Raw genomic sequence first — 21,178 nt, 5'->3', positions numbered from 1 at the left:
ATCTTTAAAAGCGCATATCTCAAAAATGTGAATAGCTATCAAAAAGTTGTCAACTGCAAAAATGTAGAGCTAGTTGCGTTCTACACAACAATAAATAATTTGGAAATTTTGGCAAAGAATGTGATACCTTGACGTGCTCTCAAAGGTGACCAATTTTTACATAATATCAACTATTTTCTTAACCATCCTTGTACTTTAGTTTCGAGTAATTTTTGATCTCAGCGAGTCTGAAAATCTGCTCTAACGTTAATTTCATCCACCAAACTTAGTAGACCACTGTTTAAGGTATCGTTTGATGCTTTTCAAAAAATTTCCGAAAGTACCGTCTAAATAAATTTTAACAGGTGTAGTGATACTTTCGAGTCCGTAGATTCCGAATCTAAAATAAAATTTAGCTAAATCCTTCTGTGAACCGAGTTATGACCCGTCAAACTTGCCAAATTCTTAAGTCGTCTTAAATAGCCTACTTGAGCCTTAGAGTATAAAGTCTTAGAGCCTAAACTCTTAGAGTCTAAAACCTCAAAACCGATCACTTTAGAGTCTAAAGCCTAAAAGCCTTAGAGGCTAAAGCCTACATTTTTTTGTTCATCCTATTGTGGTAAGTGACCAATGATCAAAAGTCCCGCCTCCCAGAAAAAAACAACAATAAAAAAAAGACCCCATTACTCCCCCATTCAGACGGAAAACATTTCTCTTGACTCACAGAAAAAAAAAGAAGAAAAAAAGAGAAAAGGCATGCAAATTCTTCCATTCTCTCGTTTCCCTGAGCCCTTCCTTCTAAAATTTTCCAGTCTTTTTCTCTGCGTCTCTCCATTTTTCCATCTCTCTCTCCATCCCTCGAGTGAGCTGCTCATTTTTCTTACACTTTTTCTTGCTGCATGCATTTTTTTATTTCGCGAATTTTTTTTCGTTTTTTAGCCTGACTCCTGAAGCAAATTATATATGAAATTAGTAAAAAACAGAATGAGGTGCTCAAATATTTACATAATCCGTGGAAGAATAAGCGCTTTATTATTTTGCGGGAGAATAAGCGGGAGGGACCGCCCATTTGTGCAAATAGAGGGAAAATTAGAGAGATGGATGGGAAATCAGTGGTGATTTAGAGGTAATCAATGATTTGCTTCCATTTTTTTGTTGTTTTTGAAAGTGCGCTCTATTGAGAAACTTTTTTGGTACTGACATGATCGACTACTTCCGTAGTGTGCTTTGAGGCCGAGAAAATCCCTGAAATCAAATTTTTCAAGTCAAGCTTGAGTTTTGACGGAATTTTAATAACATTTAGAAAATTCTAACGAAATTTTGATTTTTGAAAAATTTAAGTCGGCGATTGCAATTTGCTACCGTGAGAAATCTAGGCTACCCGTCGTCAAGCAGTTTTTAATAAAAAATTTCAGAAAACTTGAAAATTTCACTATTTCGGACCTCCCTAAGCATAACCTAATTAAAATTCTTTGCATTAAGGCGCATTTGCACCCAACCCAATAAGATATCAATATTAGACGAAAAAATCGTTTTTCCACATTTAGTTTTTTTAAACGTTTTTTGCCGTCAAACCTATGTAACTGCTACTTTTTTTTCAAAAAGTTAAAATATTCACGTTTTGGATCATTTTCAGCCTTTAAGCCGCTTGATCCCAGAATTTTAGTTTCCCCTCTTACCATCAAAAGTTTTTTTTTCGTGAAGATAGAAACTCTGTGAAAAAAAGAAAAAAAACGTCGGCTTGGTTACAGATGAGTGATATTATATGGTCTGGTTTCTTTTGGTAGATTATTATAAACTTTATATTTTTGTTGTTTGAAAGTTTAGAAATAGTGAGTGGTGAAGAAATCCAAAATCTGGAAACTAGTTCTTTAAAAAAACTATGCAGGTAAAATGTTTTATTTGAATGAAAACCGCACAAACGTTTATGTTCCAAAACCCATCTTGCCTCACTAAAAAATTTGAGCTTTACGAGTTTTAAGCTAAATTTTTGAAAATTTCTCTGAACACTTTTGTTTTTGTCAAATTTTTCACCAGCATATAAAAAATTCTTACTAATGTAAGACTCTGCAAACCGGGCCGGTTCGTAACTCGCGTCAAACTCAATATTATGAGCTGAAAAATATACCAAAATGTAGATCTCGGCGAGTTCTATGTCCGTGGCCTACTACGGGCCGGATGTCTATTCGTTAATATGCCGCGGTCCGAGCTAGAATGGCTTTTTTGGCCATTTTCGCGTTTTGCGGCACTTTTTTCCCGGCCCGCGGCACATTAACGAATAGCCATCCGGTCCGTAGTTGGTCACGGACATAGAACTCGTCGAGATCTACATTTTGGTATATTTTTCAGCTCATAAATCACAGTTTGACGCGAGTTACAAACATGAGAAAATATGTTTATTTTTGTTTATTCAAATTCAATAGATCAGTAATGCGTTCTTTTTTCCGTTTGTGAGTCATATTTCGTATGTTTTTTTTCTTTTCGACTGTACATACACTTGCGGCTACCGAAAATGTGATACTACTTTTTTGGACAAAAAAGAAAAATACCTTCCTGTAATGAAAATCCGGACACTTTGAAACCGGACGTTCTAGAATCGGTGTCAAAACGTCCCAAAATTGTTATTCAATTTTTACGCAATATTTTCTTCTTCTTTTTGTTGCATTGTGTTTGGGCTCACTTCCCTACTAAACACCTCCTCCTTATCAAAATTTTTTTTGTTGTGTTGTTTGTATTAACGGTTAATAACCGTTGATCTCTTATCAGTATTTGTAAGTTTATGAATACTCACAATTTTTATTTTTATGCTTTAAAATACTAATTTCTTCAAAAAGTAATAGTTCACCTGTAAAACCGAACCTTCAACCGAGTTATCAGTTTACGTGCTCTTATGGCCACTAGGCCGGTATCTTAAAGAAATTTATTTGGGGGTTGATATTTTATGAGGTGCAGGGCAGAGTTGCGCGGAATTCCGACTTCCGACTTCCGACTTCCGACGTTTTTCACTTCCGACTTCCGACTTCCGTTTTGAAAATTTTACTTCCGACTTCCGACTTCCGACTTCCGTTTTCAAAATTTTACTTCCGACTTCCGACTTCCGACTTCCGTCATTCCATAATTGTGGGATTTCGGAAATTACATCTCGCAGAAATAGAAGGAAAAATGGTCTAAAAAGACAGAAAATAGGCTTTTCTTCAGCCAAAAACTAATTTTCCACTGATTTTCGCGAATTTTATGAACTTTTTCTAGGAGTTTTTGAATCTTTGCGAAAAAATCTACTTCCGACTTCCGAGTTCCGACTTCCGGGCGTTTTTTCACTTCCGACTTCCGGATATATATTTTCCGGTATAGGGCATAGTTGTCAAGGCCTGGCCCGGGCAAATAGGCGCGAAAGTCAAATTTTCAAATTTTTTCGCAAAAAAGTCAAATTTTCGACTATCATTCAGAGTTTGATGAAATTCTGAAAAATAGTCGAAAATGGTTACATTTTCGATGAAAAATTGAGCAAATTTCGAAAAAAAAATTGCAAAAAAAGAAGCCGGGCCTTGAAAATTTTCTACCGGGCCTTGACAACTATAGTAAAGGGGAGCATGGCGTGAGAATAATTGGGCCCTATTGACACTATTAGATTTTGAAAATTCTAGATTATCAGTGGAGCGCACTAACCGCTCAACAAATGACCGCTTTTCGTTTTTTGTCAAGATTTTCGAAACCAAGGGTAAATGGTAGAAAAATGCGCTCTAGTTATATTCTCATACTTGCAAACCGGGCCGGCGCGTAACTCACTTCAAACTCAATATTATGGGCTGAAAAATATACCAAAATGTAGATCTCGACGAGTTCTATGTCCGTGACCCACTACGCGCACGAAGGCTATTCGTTAATATGTCGCGGGCCTGGCTAGAATGGCTTTTTTTTGCCATTTTCGCGTTTTTTGGCGCTTTTTCTCGGCCCGCGGCACATTAACGAATAGCCATCCGGCCCGTAACAGGTCAAGGACATAGAGCTCGCCGAGATCTACATTTTGGTATATCTTTCAGCCCATAATATTGAGTTTTCAGTGAGTTACGCGCCGGCCCAGTTTGCAAGTATGGATATTCTCAATAGAGTGCACTCTTGTTAAACACCACAAGCGTGTATTTGACACGTTATGCATTTTCCAAAATTATTATTTAAAAAAAAGGTGAACAAATGCAAAAAATCGCTTTAATTCTGAAGATGTTGAAATTTTTCAAAAAAACTTAATTACCGTTTACAATACCGCTCAAAAGTATATTAAGTTTTGCCTTTTTTAGTTGAAAACGCCGAACTTTGAGATTGTGTCATGGTAATACTTATTGTGACATGAAGTAGATTTTTAATGGATCATACAAACCAAAGGTAGAGCTCCATTTTTGTAGTTGACAACTTTTTTGTACATACACTCCCTAACCAGTTACACCTTGTCGAAGTAATTTCTCTCTCAAATCGACTCTTTTCAGTGCAAAATAGTGCGATTTTTGAGCTGTCTCCTTTAAATGACCATAACTCTCTAGGGAGTGTACAAAAGAGTTGCCCACCACAAAAATGGAGCTCTACCTTTGTTCTGTATGGTTTATACATAATTTACTTTGTGGAGACAATCAGTGATACCGTAACACTCTTTCAAAGTTTGACCTTTTCAACTAAAAAGACCAAAACTTAATACACTTTTGAGCGGTTGTTTGCACTGAAAAGCTCCCACTACGCTTTGTGCGCTCGGCCACTCACGCCATACTTGTTAGCCTAATTTTGTGAATTTTTTCAATAAGACGACCTTAAAATATTTTTGGCGAAAAATTATCAATATTCTTAATTTCAAAGTCATAGTTTCTGTCCAAAATAATAGCTACAACTTTTCCAACTACTACCTCATTAATCATTCCATCTCCCCCTTGTGTCGTTTTACATAACTACACACTAGTGTATTCCGAATATCCACATCCGCAAAAATTTATGCGCGAAAACACTCTCCGTCTCTCTTTATGTCGTCAAGTTGGGCTCCTTGTCAAGAGCCGCCCGTGCTCTCTCTCTCTTAAGCTTAATCCTCCGTTGTTCATTTCCCCTTTTCAAGTGTTCGGTGTCCTTATAAGTGTTCAAATGCTCCCGTAAACAGTTAATTTGAAATGTTTGAATGGAAAAAGTGTTTTGAATTTCTCAAAACATATCAATTCTTGTTATTTTGGGCACAGTGTGATTATTTTCATACTTGCAAACTGGGCCGAAACGGAAAAAAGTTTTTTTGACAAATTTCAACATCTTCAGAATTAAAGCGATTTTTTGCATTTGTTCACCTTTTTTTAAAAATAATAATTTTGGAAAATGCATAACGTGTCAAATACACGCTTGTGGTGTTTAACAAGAGTGCACTCTATTGAGAATATCCATACTTGCAAACCGGGCCGGCGCGTAACTCACTTCAAACGCAATATTACGAGCTGAAAAATATACGAAAATGTAGATCTCGACGAGTTCTATGTCCGTGACCTACTACGTGCCGGATGGCTGTTCGTTAATGTGCCGCGGGCCGGACTAGAATGGCTTTTTTAACCATTTTCGCGTTTTTTGGCACTTTTTCCCGGCCCGCGGCACATTAACGAATAACCATCCGGCCCGTATTAGGTCACGGACATAGAACTCGTCGAGATCTACATTTTGGTATACTTTTGAGCTCATAATATTGAGTTTGAAGCGAGCTACGCGCCGGCCCGTGTCGGCCCGTTTTGGCCCGGTTTGCAAGTATGGTTATTTTCCGTTAAAAATGTGCTTACATAAATTCGGAGTGTGTTAATGCGCTCCATTAATAACCGTTTTTTTCAGTTTTTTTTTAACTTTATTAGCTCACCACAGTTCTTACAACTGCGCTCCACCGAAATGCCCTTGAAAAATGTATCTTTTTCTCTAAGTCTCTCAATTTCGCTCAGAATTTTCTGAGGTTTCGGTAGAGCGCTTTTGTAATTAGCGTACCGTGCGAAAATCGCTTGAGCTTAAAAAAAAGCATACTTTGATACAACTGGAATGAGTAAACGCGCTCTACTGAAAATATATAAAATCTTGAAAGTCTGATTCTCATTAGAGCGAACATGCACCTACATATGACTCAAAGACCACGTTTTCTTCTGATTTACCTAATTACTTTTTCCTGTAAATGCGCTCTATAGCGAAATTTAACAAAAAATGCAATAGAGCGCACTTGACTTAGCCTAATTACCAGAGTTGTGCGGAATTCCTTAAAAAAATTTTTTTGCCACTTCCGACTTCCGTTAGACGGAAATTTCGGCTAAATTTTGGTGGTTTTTGATGATATTTTGTATTTTCGCCAAAATTTGTTTCAGTGAAAAATTAATTTTCTACTTCCTTTTTCGAATTTTCTACTTCCTTTTTCGAATTTTTTACTTCCGCACAGCTCTACATTGTTGATTATCTGGCTAAAGATCGGTTTTAAGGTTCTAAATTGTTTTTTTAATTTCACCAAATTTTTTCTCACCGCCTCTTCTCTTATGTATATAACTTATATTTTCTTCTAATGGTTTTCTGGTTTTCAGGTAATTTGTAATTAGTTGCCGCCAACAGCCAATCAAAAGTCAAAAAAGCGAAACGACACTGCTTATTAACATCATCATCCATTGTCACTAGACCGGTGAATAGTGTATTTTCAATTATAGATAGATAGACATCACATCTCAGAGAAAATGACAAAAGAAAAGACACTTTCGATGAAGGTAGATCAAAAGTGTTTGGTGGAGAAGGACGTGAAGAAGGTTGTGGAAGAGGTGAGTATTTGAATTTTTGAAAAAATGTTACACGAAAATTCTAAAAATTCCAAAATTTTCCAAAAACGTGACAAAATTTTTTTCACCAAATTATTTAACAAGATAGCTCAAATTTTTTGAAATACGTCGATTTTACTATTCAAATGTCTCAAAACTTCTTAGAAACCGCTCAAAATCCGATTTATGGCAAAATCCGTAGTCAGAAGGAGGCTGGCGTAGTTAAAAACGTTCTAACTTTGAGGGGTCATAAATTTTTTTAAAATTGACTTGGAAACGGGATAGTTTGTTTAAAATATTGTCCAAAATTAGATCTTTTTTGGGATATAAAATTAAATAAATAATTAATTTTCGATTCTCACAAATTTCTTGAGCCTAAAAATTCAAAAATTTTCCAAAAACTTGACAGCATTTTTTTTCACAAATTTTTGAGGGGGATAGCTCAAATTGTTTCAAACATTGATTTTACTATTAAATAAAATGGCGTGGTTAAAAACGTTCTAACTTTGAGGGGTCATAATTTTTCGAAAAATGACGCTAAACGCAAAAATTTAAATTAATAGTTACAAGTGACTATGTATTGGCCTTTCTACCCATATAACAAAAAATTAATAAAAAATGTAACAATTTAGAAAAAATCGAGTCAGAAACTCATAAAAAGAGTTTTCATTTATTTTTCCGGTTTTTACCAGTTTTTCTCAATAGAGCGCATTTTCTTAACCAAATTTCATATAGGCCTCATTAGCAAAACCACCAAAGCTTCACAGCTTAACCCTATTTGCGTTTTGACTCGGAAATTAGGTAGGCATGAAAAGGGGGCTTATGTAAATAAAAGACGGGCGGTTCCTTCTCGTAAATCTACACTAAATTTTGTGTAGATTTACGAGGGGCCGTCCGTATTGAGAAAATTTTCAAAATTTTCAAAAAAATTTTTTACGAATTTACGATTTCCTTGTTTAAGGGATCTGGGCCGCCCTTACAAAAAGATTGCCACAAATTTTTTTAATAAAATTTTTTCCAGGAACCACGATTCCCACTCGGGTGCCTACCGGATGTCTACCTAAACCACCTGGCCCCATTCCTCCAATGGTCATCCCGACGTTCCCTATCTCAAGTGAATTCCCGATTTCGCGGGCACTACGAATCACTTCTCGACGCGGCGTACTCGCTGTCCATCAAGGGACAACTATCAGTTGGTGTAGGTGACCACCTAGAAAATCAGAACGTCTCATATCTTTCTGAGTTCTACACGATTCGTGTCGAGATGGACGACGATATGGTTGTGGAATGGACGTTGAAAGTGGAGAGCGGTGTCCGGACAGTTGTACATACACAGTATGATGGGGAGGATAGAAGAGAGACGACGAGAAGTGTGGGTGTTTCGTCGAAGGATTATTTGGAGAAGATTTTGAAATGGATTCTGACAAAGTTTCACTTCAAGAAGATTCATTTGGGAGTGGTGAGAAAAATTTTTTTTTTCAATATTATGAAAAAATGTTTCTAATGAAGTCTAGACACCACTAACACCCTCGTAAAAGAAATGCAAAAAAAGTTTGGGGTGGGTAGGGGTCGAACCCTGGATGCCAGATTACTGGCCAGATATTCTACCGGGTAGGCTATCGGGGTGCGGCGGCGGCGAGAAAGGGGAGGTTGTGATAAGGGTGGCGGTGGCGGCGCCTCCTCGCCACCCTCGCCGCCGCGACTTCTCCCCAGCCCCTGTAGCCTACCTGGTAAGGAGATAGGCCAGTAATCTCGCATCCGGGGTTCGACCCCCACCTAGGCTTATTATTTTTTGCATTTTTTAACAAGTCGAATGGTACCAATTTCGTGGGATTTGGATGGGTTTTAGACACTTTTTGGTATGAAAGCATTCTTTAGTTTGGTTTTAGGTGGTTTTAAGAAAGTTTTATGAAAAATTAAAATTTTAATCGATTTTCAGCCCGGTCTCGTTCCACTCTTCGCTTCCTACACCCACCCAGTTACCGAAATTGGTGTATCCGATGAAGTGGAGTACCTGAAACTCGCCGCACGCCTTAAACCAAAAACGTTGTACCTATTCCGGCCAAATCAGAATAATATCAATAGAGGGAGTCTGGATATGAAGGTACTGTCCGCAAAAATAAGAAATTAACGACAAAAATCTCTCTTTTTTCATTTTTTTTTCCAGAACTTCCCACAGCTCGAAGACTTGCAAATGTATGGAGTACCGGTGGATTTGGATCAAGTTTTAGACTCGAAATTGCTGAAAATCGTGGCGGACACTTTGGAAGGGAGTGTAAAGTTGAAGCATGCGAAGAAGATTATTGATGTGAGGGTTTTTTGAGAAAGCGTTGTGTAGAACACGTGAACAAGTTGCAAAAAAAAGTAAAAACGTCAAAAACTTGTCCACGAGGACTACACAATAGACTAATAACGTATTTTCGAAAATTATACCGAAAACGCTATTATTTGTTTGAACATGTGATTTGTATAAGATTTTTCAAAAAAATTTCAAAAATCTTCAAAAATAGTTTTTTTCAAAAAAGTAGGAAAAATGCTAATTCACCATTTGAATATGAACAAAAAACATTTTCCAAAGGAAAACTTTTTCAAATCCCTAATAACTCGACAAAAAACTTTTTAATGTTCGAAAAACTCAAATTCCACTTGTCCACGCAGAGTACACGACAAAAAACAGTCCGAAATTTAAAAACGTGAATTCCACTTGTCCGAGTGTAGTACACAAAGGTTTTTAAGGGAAACTTGAAAACGTGTTTGGCTTTAAAAAATTTTAACGTTTAAACCTCAAAAACGCAAATTCAACTTGTCCACGTGGAGTACACGACGATTTATTGAAAAACGTTGATTTTTTTGGAACATTGGTTATAGTACACCCAAATATGAACAAAATGTTTTTTGAAACACAAAAATCCAATAAACAGTGAAAAAATGACAAAAACTGTTTGAGAATCCGAAAACCGCAAAGTTTTCTTAATACAAAAAACAAATTTCTGAAAAATCCAAAAAAATGCTATCAACTTGTCCACGTGGAGTACACGATCTCCTTTTTCATGTTCTGTAGAGCGCACTTTCTTGCAGAACTGGCAATCGGGTACCTTACACTACAAAAAAATCTACATCAGCTGCACGTCGTCCCGCTTCCCAAGCTTTGTACCTCACCCGGATTGGACTGAAATTCCAGAGGGCGATATCGATGAATATTACGACCATGTAGTCAGTGAAGATGAGAGAATAGGAACATTCAACTATTCGCGACGGTGTTTGGAGTTTAAGCCATGGCCTGAGGAAGGATCAATGACACCAGAGTTTTGGGATTATTGATTTTTTTAGAAAATTTTTTTTTGAAAACTTTTTTGACAATTTTTTGACTTACTTGATCTCATGTTTGATACCGAATAAAATAAACAAGAAACTTTATTGCTCATCAAAAAAATATGAAAATATACATGCTGCAACCGCGCTCTATGGCGCCTATCAACACCTAACAACCTCATAATCCATACCATCCTCACTTAACTTAAAATTAATATTCTTATACCCAATGACGTTAGATTTTCGTTGCTCATGAAGGTACTGTGTGATATTCTCGATCGTCTTCATATACGGCCACTCGTCGAAATTTCCGAGCCGAGCGATTCGAGCGAGGTATTCCCATTGCTCGGATTGCAGGAGATGGTAGAATCGCGTCTCGAGACCCCGCGTTTTTTGGTGTCTGGAAAACATTTATTGAGTGGGGGGGGGGGTTGGGTTACGGTATAGTGTGAGACGTACAGTACCGCTCAAAAGTATATTAAGTTTTGCTTTTTTCCGTAGAAAATGCTTAACTTTGAGAGTGTGTAATAGTAAAATTAACTGTCTTACAAAATAACTTTTTTATGGAATCGAACAGACCAAAAATAGAACTGTATTTTTGTAGTTGACAACTTTTTTGTACGGATACTCCCTAGGAAGTTACATATCGTCAAAGTAATTTCTCCCTCAAATCGACCAATTTCAGTGCGATTTTTGAGGTGTCCCTTTAAAATGACCATAACTCTTTAGGGAGTGTCCGTTCAAAAAAGTTGTCAACTACAAAAATGGAGCTCTACTCTTGATCTGTACGATCCATTAAAAATCTACTTGATGGGACAATAAGTACTACCATGACACACTCTCAAAGTTGGACCTTTACAACTGAAAATATCAAAACTTAATATACTTTTGAGCGGTACTGTAAGACTCTATTTGTATGCATTTAGTAGTTTTAGTAGCCGGATTCGAAAACTTGAAAAAAGTTTGAGGTCAGCAAAAACCAAAGGCAAAAAAACTCAAAACAAGGCAAAAAACCAAAAAAAAAAACGGTTTTTGGTGACTTCAATACATTTTTAGCTATACCGTAAAACATAAAATCCGGAAAAATTGAAATTGAAGTTTTTGACTTTTTACAATTCTGTCGAAATAAGGACATTGAAACTAAAACTGTAACCGCAGGTACTTGAGCTATATGGACCTGCAAAAAAGGCCGGGCGCAAAAAACATCCCGACTCCTGAGGTAAAAAATTTGAATAAAAATTGAAGATCCGCTCGAAATTTAGGAAAAAAATGCAACAAAACCTTTTTAAACTCACTCTATCTGATTCCTTTCATAATCAATCAATACGTTTTTATCCGGAATTTCCGCACCGCCCGTCGCAAACGCTAACGCCATCTTCACTTGGTACTCAAACAGTGGGAATGTTATGGTGACCAAGTTTAGGCCTGAATTTTTTACTTTTCTTAAAGTTTTAATTTTTTGAAACCTACCAATAAAAAACAAGCTATTCGGGTACTCCGCATGTACCACATGCTCAAATATCGGGGATACCAACTGGTTGTTCTCCTTGACACGGAGAACGTCGTCGTTGAGGAATGGGTACTAAAAAGCAAAATTTTTCGTAAAAAATGGTTCCAGAGCTTCTAAACCCAAAGGTTGTCAACTTTTCCGGGATTTCAAAGGCGATGGGCATTGCCGCCACAATTTTTATGTAGAAATGTGTCGAAAACCCATCCAAATCCGACGAAATTGGTACCATTCGACTTGTTAAAAAATGTAAAAAATAATAGGCTTGGGTGGGGTCGAACCCCGGATGCGAGATTACTGGCCTATCTTCTTACCAGGTAGACTGAGAGGGCGAGAACGCGGCGCGACCGCGGGGGTTGTGATAAAGGTGGTGGTGGCGCGCCTCCCTTCTACCGCCACCAGCCTTATTACAATCCTCTGTGCCGCGCCGGCTCCCTCACCCTTATAGCCTACCTGGTAAGAGGACAGGCCATCAATCTGGCATCAAAGGTTCAACCCCCACTGAGTGCTATTATTTTTTGCATTCTTTAATGAGCATGGAGGTATAATTTTATTTTGGTTTTATTAGGTTGAGTCATAAGTTTCTTTCTTTTTTGAGATGATTTTTGACACGCAATTTCTCGAAGGCTAATAACTCACATAATGAGAAATATAATTGGTTAGTACTTATAACTCATTGTGATTCTACCTGTGACTTGACGTCAATCATCTGCTTAATCTCAGCCGTAGACAAGTCAAAACACTTGAGGAACCCTTTTTTGGTACGATTCTTCGACTCCATTTTTTTCCTAGAAAATGTTGACGAGGATAAGTGAGCTATTCAAAATTAAAACCAGCAAAAACAATTGTGTATGAAAAACTAATAAATATATTTGAACTAAACAACGGGGGTTTAATGTTGGTATTTGAAGAAAGGTGAGCATAAGCAATTTGGAGAGGTGCGAGTATTTTCAATTTTTCTTTAACGCTTGATTTGGAAATTAGTGGAAATGTTTATTATTGAATAGAGTAGACATTAATGTTTCTAAATTTACTTTGTTTTGGATATTCACACCAATTGTCTTTTTTCTCAAGAAGCCCGAAGTCAACATCATCAAATTCACCTGATTTTTGAGTTTGATGAAGCCTACTGCTCTTACTTTTGAATCAATCTACTAGATCTTATGCACAATTTTAGAACAATGTATCTACTGTTGATTATTTGGAACGAAATATTTCAGACTTGTTTGGGAGCGTTGAAAAGAGATCCAGACTTCACTCAGGTCTACTTCACTAATATTCTCGAAAGTGTGAAAATCTTAACAATCACATCAACCAAGTTTTATCACTTATTCGAATGACTTTGGTATTTAGTTTTTTGTTGCATAACTTGCTTATGTTACTGTCTAACTTTTACAAACCGTTTGACATTAATGCTCTCTCCAATATTTTAGTAATCGACTTAAACCCAGGAGAACATTGTTTTCTCATACCTGTTGGTCGTCTGATCATAACTTTTTTGTCTTGGAGAGTTTATCCAAAACTTAATTTTTATAACAAGACAAAGTCTTTCTTTAAAAATACCACTTGTTTCCTTATGCAAATCTCAGAATTTTGATATAAATCCGACTAGAATCACAAATCTTTTCAAAATAGGAATTTGATTAGAGACAGAAAAAACTGTCGTTTTCACGAGTGGACTGTCTGTGCACTAATTTGAAACAATGTTTGTTAGCCACTGAAAAGGTCATTATAGTGCAAAAAAGTTTGGTTCGATAAACAATCACTGTACCTAGAAACCGTGAGTCAAAGTTCAACCTCAAAAAAAGAAAGAAACTTATGACTCAGCCTAATAGGTGATTTTAAGCTCATTTTTCGGAAAAAAAATTGCTAAAACTTCACTTACCTTATAAAAATACCCGGTGCACACAATTATCGTATCCGCCCTTATCACAGTGCCATCATCCGTTTCACACCCCTCTGCCAACACTTTTTTTACGTGTTGACTAATTTGCGTGATGTTATCCGGAAGTGTCGGGTAGGTTGCCTTCCGACTAATCAGTGTAATTTTTCGAGCAGTGGCCGATAGTTGGAGGGCTATGTCGATTCCAGATGGTCCCGCACCGATTACAATGACTTCCTTGTCCAAATAGTCCTTAGCGCGGCGGTAGTCATGGCTGTGGATAAGGGTTCCTGGAAAACTAAATATTTTTTAGTTTTCTAGGCCACCCTACCTTCAAAATTATTCTCCTTATATGGATTATTTGGCTCAAAATAATGACCATTGCACACAAAAACGATATCAAATAATTGCTCGCTTATACCCGTCCCGTGATGCGTGATAACCTGAAAACCAAGATATCTGGCGTGCCGTACACGCGTTTTAATTTTTTATTTACCTTCCACTTATCACCACTTCTCTCGACGCTCTCCACGGTCTGATTAAAATTTATAGGAAGCCCTCTGGAAAACTCTTGTAGGTACTCGAGAACGTCTTCATGAGTTAAGAAAGATGGAAGATCTGCACGAAATGGGACATCCCGGAATTGCATGACTTCTTTGGGAAGGTTTGTTCTGGAAAAATTGAGTTTTTAATGATTAAAATAAGCTAACTTTGACAGTGTCTCCTGAAACCAGTTTGAGTCCAAAAATATTGTATTTATAATCAATGGGTAGATCAAATCTAGGGCTACATTTTTGTAGTTGACCATTTTTTGATAGCTCTTGACGCTTTTGAGATATAGGCTGTCAAAGATGAGCAACGCCACGAGGAGAGAGGAGGAGACGCAGAGAAACGAGACACCCTCCTCTTTTCGCCCGCTCTCTCGCCTCCCAATCTTTAAAGGCGCATATCTCAAAAACGTGAGTAGCTATCAAAAAGTTGTCAACTACAAAAATGAAGATCTGGATTTGATCTACACAAAAAATATGAATTTAAAGCACAAACTTTGAAAGTTGAGCACAAAAATAGAGCTAAAAAGCGGAATATCTCAAAAACTAGAGAACCTATCAAAACGCGGTCAACTACAAAATTAAAGACTGATTTATGATCTACACAAAAAATACATTTTGAATATTTGTTCCATAAGCCTAACCTTGTTAAAGTTAGTCAATTTCAACTTGAAGTGAAATAGATTTTTAAGTTTCTCAAGTTTTGAAAAAAAACTTTTTAACTCACTTCAAATCCTGATACATACTCGAATGACAACCCGTCTGCTCTGAATATACCCATGTTCCACCAACCGAATTTGTCTGCTCGAATACTTCGACCTAAATTTACAAAGTTTTCGACAGAAGCACGGTGGCCGAGTTTCCCTGGGAAAACTAGGCCACAACTTTGGTAATTTTTTGACCTACCTCCAATCCCTTAGCTATCGAGTGCTTAGCCGCCGCGAGACCCGCGGCCCCGGCTCCAATTACACAGACTCGTTTTGGCATGACACTGAAAGTTAAAATTGAAAAATCAAAATTTTCTTTCTTTTTGGAAATTTTGGAAACTATGATGACAAGAGATGCACGAAATTTCTTCTGTGCTCACTGCTCTCTCCTCCTCGGGGTTTTTATCAGACACAAAGTTATAGATAGCAAGTGTTATAGATGACATTTTTTCGACGAACAATAAAAAAGGAAGAGAGTTTGTAGGTACACTTGGTAGCAGACAAGCATCCGCCGAAAATCGATAAAATTGGAAAACAACAAAAAAAGACTGCAACATTAATAGGCAGCCATTATAACAGTTATGTCTAGGTCGAAGTTCCACAACTATCATGGAAAATTTTTTTAAATCGGAATTTTTCATATCAAAAAGTCTCAAAAACCCATCCAAATACAACGAAATTGGTACCATTCGACTTGTTAAAAAATGCAAAAAATAATAGGCCCAGGTGGGAATCGAACCCTGAATGCAAGATTACTGGCCTATCTCCTTACCAGGTAGGCTATACGGTGTCTCCCCTGAAATAGGTGAAACAGTGCGCGGCCGCCGCGCCGCCGCCGCCACCTCCCTCACTTTCTTCATGGCCCTCGCCGCCGCGAGCCCACCTTCGCTCCGCTGGCTTAGGGGATAAGGAGTCTGACTGGTAAAATTGCATCCGGGGTTCGATTCCCACTGAGTGCTATTATTTTTTGCATTTTTTAACAAGTAGAATGGTGTAAAATTTGTCGAATTTGGATGAGTTTGAAGGGGATTTTTAATGATTTTTCTGTGGAAAATCACGATTTACGCCGTAAGACACATCAATTAGTGAAAGTGAAATTTTGGAGATTTGACAATTCTCAAATTTCTTAAAGCCTTAAAACCTTAGATTATTCTTCAAATCGAACAAAAAAATGTAGTAAAAAAGAATGACCAGCACAACCTTAAGAAATGGATCATCTGCTAATAAAAAAGAGAGAGAGTGAGAGACACAGAGAAACAAAGAAAAAAAAAGAAAAGATGAACTGTTCTGATAAGTGTACTCTGCACTGCCCGCCATAAAATATATTTTCAATGTGATGGGAAGATCATTATGACCTTTCGGAGGGGAGGGAGGAGGAATTTGTCAATCTGCGGAAAATTATTTGTAGTTTGTAGTCTAGAGCATTTTGGGGTACAAATGTGTACAAATGTGTACAAAGCATTAAAAACAAAATTTTTTACACAAAACGCATATAAGGTGATTTCTCGAGTTCTTAAAGGCACAGTAATCGGTTTTTTGGTAGATCACTTCCAAAATTTGTGTACTGAAATTTTTGTTCCGTTTCGTCAAGTCATAGAAAATCACAACTGACGTTTTTGCTCACTTTTAATTGTTTCTGATAAAGTGTAATTTCGAAAAAGTTATAAAATTTTATATTTTCCGGGTGTAGTCTTTGACCTTTTAGGAAAATCACGTTTCTCTCAAGGAGTAGTGTCGATTTACAGCGTAAATCTACACTTAGGCTTTTTTCCCGCCAAATGTGATATTGTTGAAAAGCTGACGTTCTGAGGATTCTGAATCAGTGAAAATTTTTTGTCTGGGACTGAAATGGGCTGAGTTACATCACTCAACGGTATATGCCGATTTACGCCGTAAATCGACACCAATCTTGAAGTTTCCGATTTTAAATTTTTAAAAGATATGTAACTGCGCTCCATTGATACTTTTTCTAAACACCTGTTTGTGTGCTTTTTCATGACCTCCTCTTCCTCCTCCCACTCAAAATTTTCCAGTTTTATCAGAAAACGTACATGTACATCGTAACGGCAATCATAAAACTTGAAACGCCCGTTATCACCTGGAAAAGATCAAAAAGCGGGTTAAAATTCCGATGAAATTTTTCTGAAATTTCTTGGGTAATAGAAAAAGTTGTGATCTACATTTTTGTAGTTGAACACTTTTTGATAGCTTTTCAGCATATTGAGATATGCGCCTTTAAAGATTGGGAGACGAAAGAGCGTGCGAAAAGAGGAGGGTGTCTCGTTTCTCTGCGTCTCCTCCTCTCTCCCCGCGTGCGCCTTGAGATTGGCAAGCTTTGAAGGCGCATATCTCAAAATGCTGAAATGATATCAAAAAGTGTTCAACTACAAAAACGTAGATCTGGTTTTGATCTACCAAATGATTATAAAATTAAAATGTTTGGACTCAAACTGACTTCAGGAGACATTGTCAAAGTTATCACCCTTTTTTCATTGAAAACTGTGTACAATGCTCCTCAAAAGTATGTTTGAGTACTTATGTTCTTCTTTTGTCTGTTTATGTTCTTATCTATCAATACACCACACAAAAAATCACAAAAATTCCAATTCCTTATCACAAATATTGTCATTGTTCATTGTTCTCAAAGTATTTTAGGAACAAAGGAACAAAATAATCCAATTTTGAAATTAGTTGCAAACAAATTCAAAAAGTGATTAAACATTAAAGACTAGAAACTAAAAAAAAACAGTTCTTGCATCTGAAAACTCTCGAAAAGCTGAAAAAATTAACGAACTTTTAAACAGTCCCCTCACGCCAGATAAAACCCAAATCCTTTGAATTTACATTTTTCTTGTAGATCAAATCTAGGGCTACATTTTTATAGTTGACAATTTTTCAATAGCTCCTCACCCTTTTGAGTTAAGCGCCTTTAAAAATAACTTATTTCCAAAGCGCGAGCTGGCAGAGGAGGGGAGGAGACGCAGAGAAGCGAGACATTCTCCTCTTTTCGCACGCTCTCTCGCCTCCCAATCTTTAAAGGCGCGTATCTCAAAAGCGTGAATAGCTATCAAAAAGTGGTCAACTACAAAAATGAAGATCTAGGCTTGATCTACACATCCAAAGTAAATTTGAACTCAAAATTTTATATCCAGAGTCAAGACGGAGCTTCAAAGTTGGTGGTTGAAAATCAGTCAATGACTATTCTATTCTGACCATTCCATTGTTCTCGACATTTTAACAAAGAAAAATTGCTACGTTGAATAAAAAATTGGTCTGTTCAAACATTTCCTCGAAATCATCTATTGTGGCCACTGCAAAATAGAAAATTTCGATTGTTACAGACACTGTTTGGACACCTGGCGCGGATCGTCACTTGGTCAGTTGGCTCAGAGCGAGAGATAATGGGGATCAGAGAGATGCAGAGAAACCAGATGGGCGGTATAAAAAGAGGTGTGAATCCGGGGAAAAGATCATCAAGTCTTTCAATTTGATATTTCAATAATATGCTTCAATCGGTTTTCCTCATTGGTTCGTTGGTGGCTATTGCCTTCGGTCAAACATGTGATCCACTCAAGGTTACTGCTCGTAAGTTCTCTTTGGTTACTGTACCGTGACAAGTGCGCTCCATAGCAAAAGCTTGAGAAGTTCGGTAGAGCGCATTTTCTGGCTGTAAAGTTTTTCAAAATAATGCTTGTTAAAGATTTAAAGCGCAAGTTTGCGACCATCCAAAAAATGGACACCAATTTTTAATGAATTTATTTTCGGAAGAGCGCTTTTTCTGAAAAAAAAAACTGAAAATTTTGTTTTTAAAGTTTTTGTCCCTTTTGGGGTGCCGTAGCCGTAGGAGCGCGTTTTCTGAAAAAAACCGTGAAATTTTTTAATTTTGGCGCCTTTACCCCCAAAACTTCAAAACTCACCAATTTTGAGTTTTTTGGTGCAGTAGAGCGTGTTTTCGACATGAAAAAATATTTAAAATTAAGAATTTCAGTTTTCTAAAATTTTGAGCCTGAAACATCTTTCTTAAAATTGTATGACTTTTTTTTGAGGAATTCACGTTTTTCATGTAAATATAATTTCAGCTTGCGGAGCCGGGCTCCCGGACTGCCAAACCGGCTCAACCTGTGACACCGCTCAAGGCAGTTGCTGTTTGAACGCTGATCTTAGTAAGTTATCTTTTCAAAAATTTTCAAAAATCTCAAAATTTTCCAGTCGGTGTGACTGTCACTGTCGCTGGTGTCGACGCCACTGCCACCGCCCAATCCACCACCACCGTCTTCGGAAATACCGCAACCTCCCGTACCGTAACCTCCCGTACCGTAACCTCACGCACCGGATGTGTCGACCGTGTCAACGCGGCGACCGGAACCTCCGACTGCGCCGCCCGTAGAAATCTGTGCAACGACGCCACGTACTATGACATCATGACCCAACAATGCCCAAAAACGTGTGGACGTTGCTCATCGATCTCGACGACACCAGCCACCGGAACTTGCGTCGATTTGAAGAATCCAAGAACTGGAAGCTCGGATTGCGCTAGCATGAGAGCTTACTGTAACGACTCCAACTATATCGCCTTGATGAGAGTTCAGTGCCCAAGAACTTGCGGATTCTGCGGAAGCTCCTCCTCCACCTCGTCATCGACTATTAGAACTGGAAGCTCCACTATCTCTTCAGGAAGTTGGTTTTTCTAACAAAAAAAATTTCAAAAAAGTGTCAAAAACCCATCCAAATCCTACGAAATTGGTACCATTCGACTTGTCGAAAAATGCAAAAAATAATAAGTCTGGGTGGGGTTCGAACCCACGATGCCAGATTGCTGGTCTATCTCCTTACCAGGTAGACTATTGGGGCGAAGAGGCGGCGCGGCGGCGAGGGTGGTGATGAAGGTGGTGGCGGCGCGCCTTGTCACCACCCTCGCCGCCGCGCCCCGGCGCGTCATTGTAGCCTACCTGGTAAGGAGACTGACCAGTAATCTTGCATCTAGGGTTCGACCCCACCCTACCCCAAATATTTTTTACTTTTTGTAACGATCACGGGGGTATATTTTTTATAAGGCGGAGACACTTTTTTGGTTATTTTCTCACTCCCAATGGAGGAAAACTCACTTTTTTTATCCAAAAGTACAATTTTCCAGCCTGTGTCGACCAAGTCAACCCATCCACCGGTCGTTCCGAGTGCGCTGCCAAGATCGGTCTCTGCAACAACTCCGCCTACCAAACCATCATGCGCACCCAGTGCCCAAGAACTTGCGGATTCTGCACCTCACCTCCGGATAATTCAGCTACACGATTGGATAATTCAGCTGCACGATTAGTAATCAGCCCAAGAACTTGCGGATCCTGCATCTCCGGATAATTCGGGCGCCGCCCCACGATTTGTAATAATTGTGCATCTCCCCCATTTTCGCTTACTCTCCTAATTTATATAATAAATGCTGTGTTCCGCCAAAATGTGTTCAAATACAATTTCGATGATGGGGACTGGTTGTACCAACATAAAAACAATAACGTATTGTGTCGAAAAAATTTTCATTGCCGGCGGGGGATATTTTTGAAACAAAAACTCGAGGATAGTGTTTGGACAGATGCCTTTTGAAATTTCAAGTCTGTTGGGGGGAGAGAGTGTGAGAGAGTGAGAGGGTGCCAGAGAGATTTTTAGAGAAATTTCTGGATGACGGGGAACGTGAATGAAGGTTGAAAAATACTGTAAATTAAAAAAATTTCCAAAATTTTTTTGCTGGAAAAGTCAATAAAAGTGTTCCCCGCAAAATTTTGGGTCTACAATCCCATTTTTTGCTCGAAAACCAAGTTAAGACTCCTTGTGCACCTTCGCACCCTTTTAAGGAAAATTCGCGTAAGTGGGCGTGGCCTAAATATTCAGATGGTCTTTATTGTTGTTTCAGACTATATATTAAATCTGGAAAATATGCATACTGCTAAATTTGAAAAAAAAAATTTCAGAATATTTTTTCAATGTGAATTTTTTCAGTTTACTGTACATATTTGAAATAAAGACCCTTTTCTGTTTTTCAGACAAAAAAAACTAAAAACTTCGATTTTATATTCTATTAACCAGGAATTCACGTTTTTTCAAGTAGATGTTCGGTAGAGCGCGTTTTCCTGAAAAAAAACTCAACATTTTGATTTCTACGTTTTTATTACTTTCGGGGTGCCGCAGCCGTAAGAGCGCGTACTCTGAAAAAAAAACCGTGAAAATTTTGAATTTTGGCGCGTTTACCGCAAAACTTCAAAATTTCAAAATTTTGAGTTTTTGGTGCAGTAGAGCGCGTTTGCGATGTTGTAAAATTTACCCTGCTGATTCCAAATCTGCAATAAAAATCTGCTAAATGCTCACGTGAACTGAGTTATGACTCGTCAAACTTGCGCTTCTACAGTACAAGTGTCGATGAAAACGTGAAAAGGTTAAGAACGTGAACAAATTGAAAAGTTTGACGG

General features: G+C 37.8%; 3 protein-coding genes across 3 annotated transcripts; 2 read left to right on the top strand and 1 right to left on the bottom strand.

Moving 5' to 3' along the window:
* Positions 1-6,689: 6,689 nt before the first annotated feature.
* GCK72_000317 (uncharacterized protein) lies at positions 6,690-10,088 on the top strand (the record flags this gene model as incomplete). The annotated part of the gene is made up of 6 exons (XM_053722413.1): positions 6,690-6,770; positions 7,789-7,965; positions 8,011-8,226; positions 8,707-8,871; positions 8,935-9,075; positions 9,846-10,088. 6 exons carry the CDS (start codon positions 6,690-6,692, stop codon positions 10,086-10,088), a joined length of 1,023 nt encoding a protein of 340 aa, XP_053591058.1.
* A 153-nt stretch (positions 10,089-10,241) lies between these two features.
* Positions 10,242-15,003, bottom strand: GCK72_000316 (uncharacterized protein; the record flags this gene model as incomplete). Its single annotated transcript, XM_053722412.1, has 8 exons — positions 10,242-10,479; positions 11,375-11,504; positions 11,550-11,661; positions 13,472-13,758; positions 13,848-13,911; positions 13,965-14,139; positions 14,744-14,835; positions 14,923-15,003. The coding sequence occupies 8 exons, from the start codon at positions 15,001-15,003 to the stop codon at positions 10,242-10,244; spliced, it is 1,179 nt and encodes a 392-aa protein (XP_053591057.1).
* Positions 15,004-18,226: 3,223 nt separating this feature from the next.
* On the top strand, positions 18,227-20,078 carry GCK72_000315 (uncharacterized protein; the record flags this gene model as incomplete). The annotated part of the gene is made up of 4 exons (XM_053722411.1): positions 18,227-18,308; positions 18,803-18,886; positions 18,933-19,400; positions 19,858-20,078. The coding sequence occupies 4 exons, from the start codon at positions 18,227-18,229 to the stop codon at positions 20,076-20,078; spliced, it is 855 nt and encodes a 284-aa protein (XP_053591056.1).
* Between the last annotated feature and the right edge of the window lie 1,100 nt (positions 20,079-21,178).

The sequence above is a fragment of the Caenorhabditis remanei genome, chromosome I (assembly GCF_010183535.1).
Source record: "Caenorhabditis remanei strain PX506 chromosome I, whole genome shotgun sequence".
NCBI classification, from domain to species: Eukaryota; Metazoa; Nematoda; class Chromadorea; order Rhabditida; family Rhabditidae; genus Caenorhabditis; species Caenorhabditis remanei.
The sequence above is the reverse complement of the archived record's forward strand: the minus strand, read 5'-3'. Positions and strand labels throughout refer to the sequence as shown.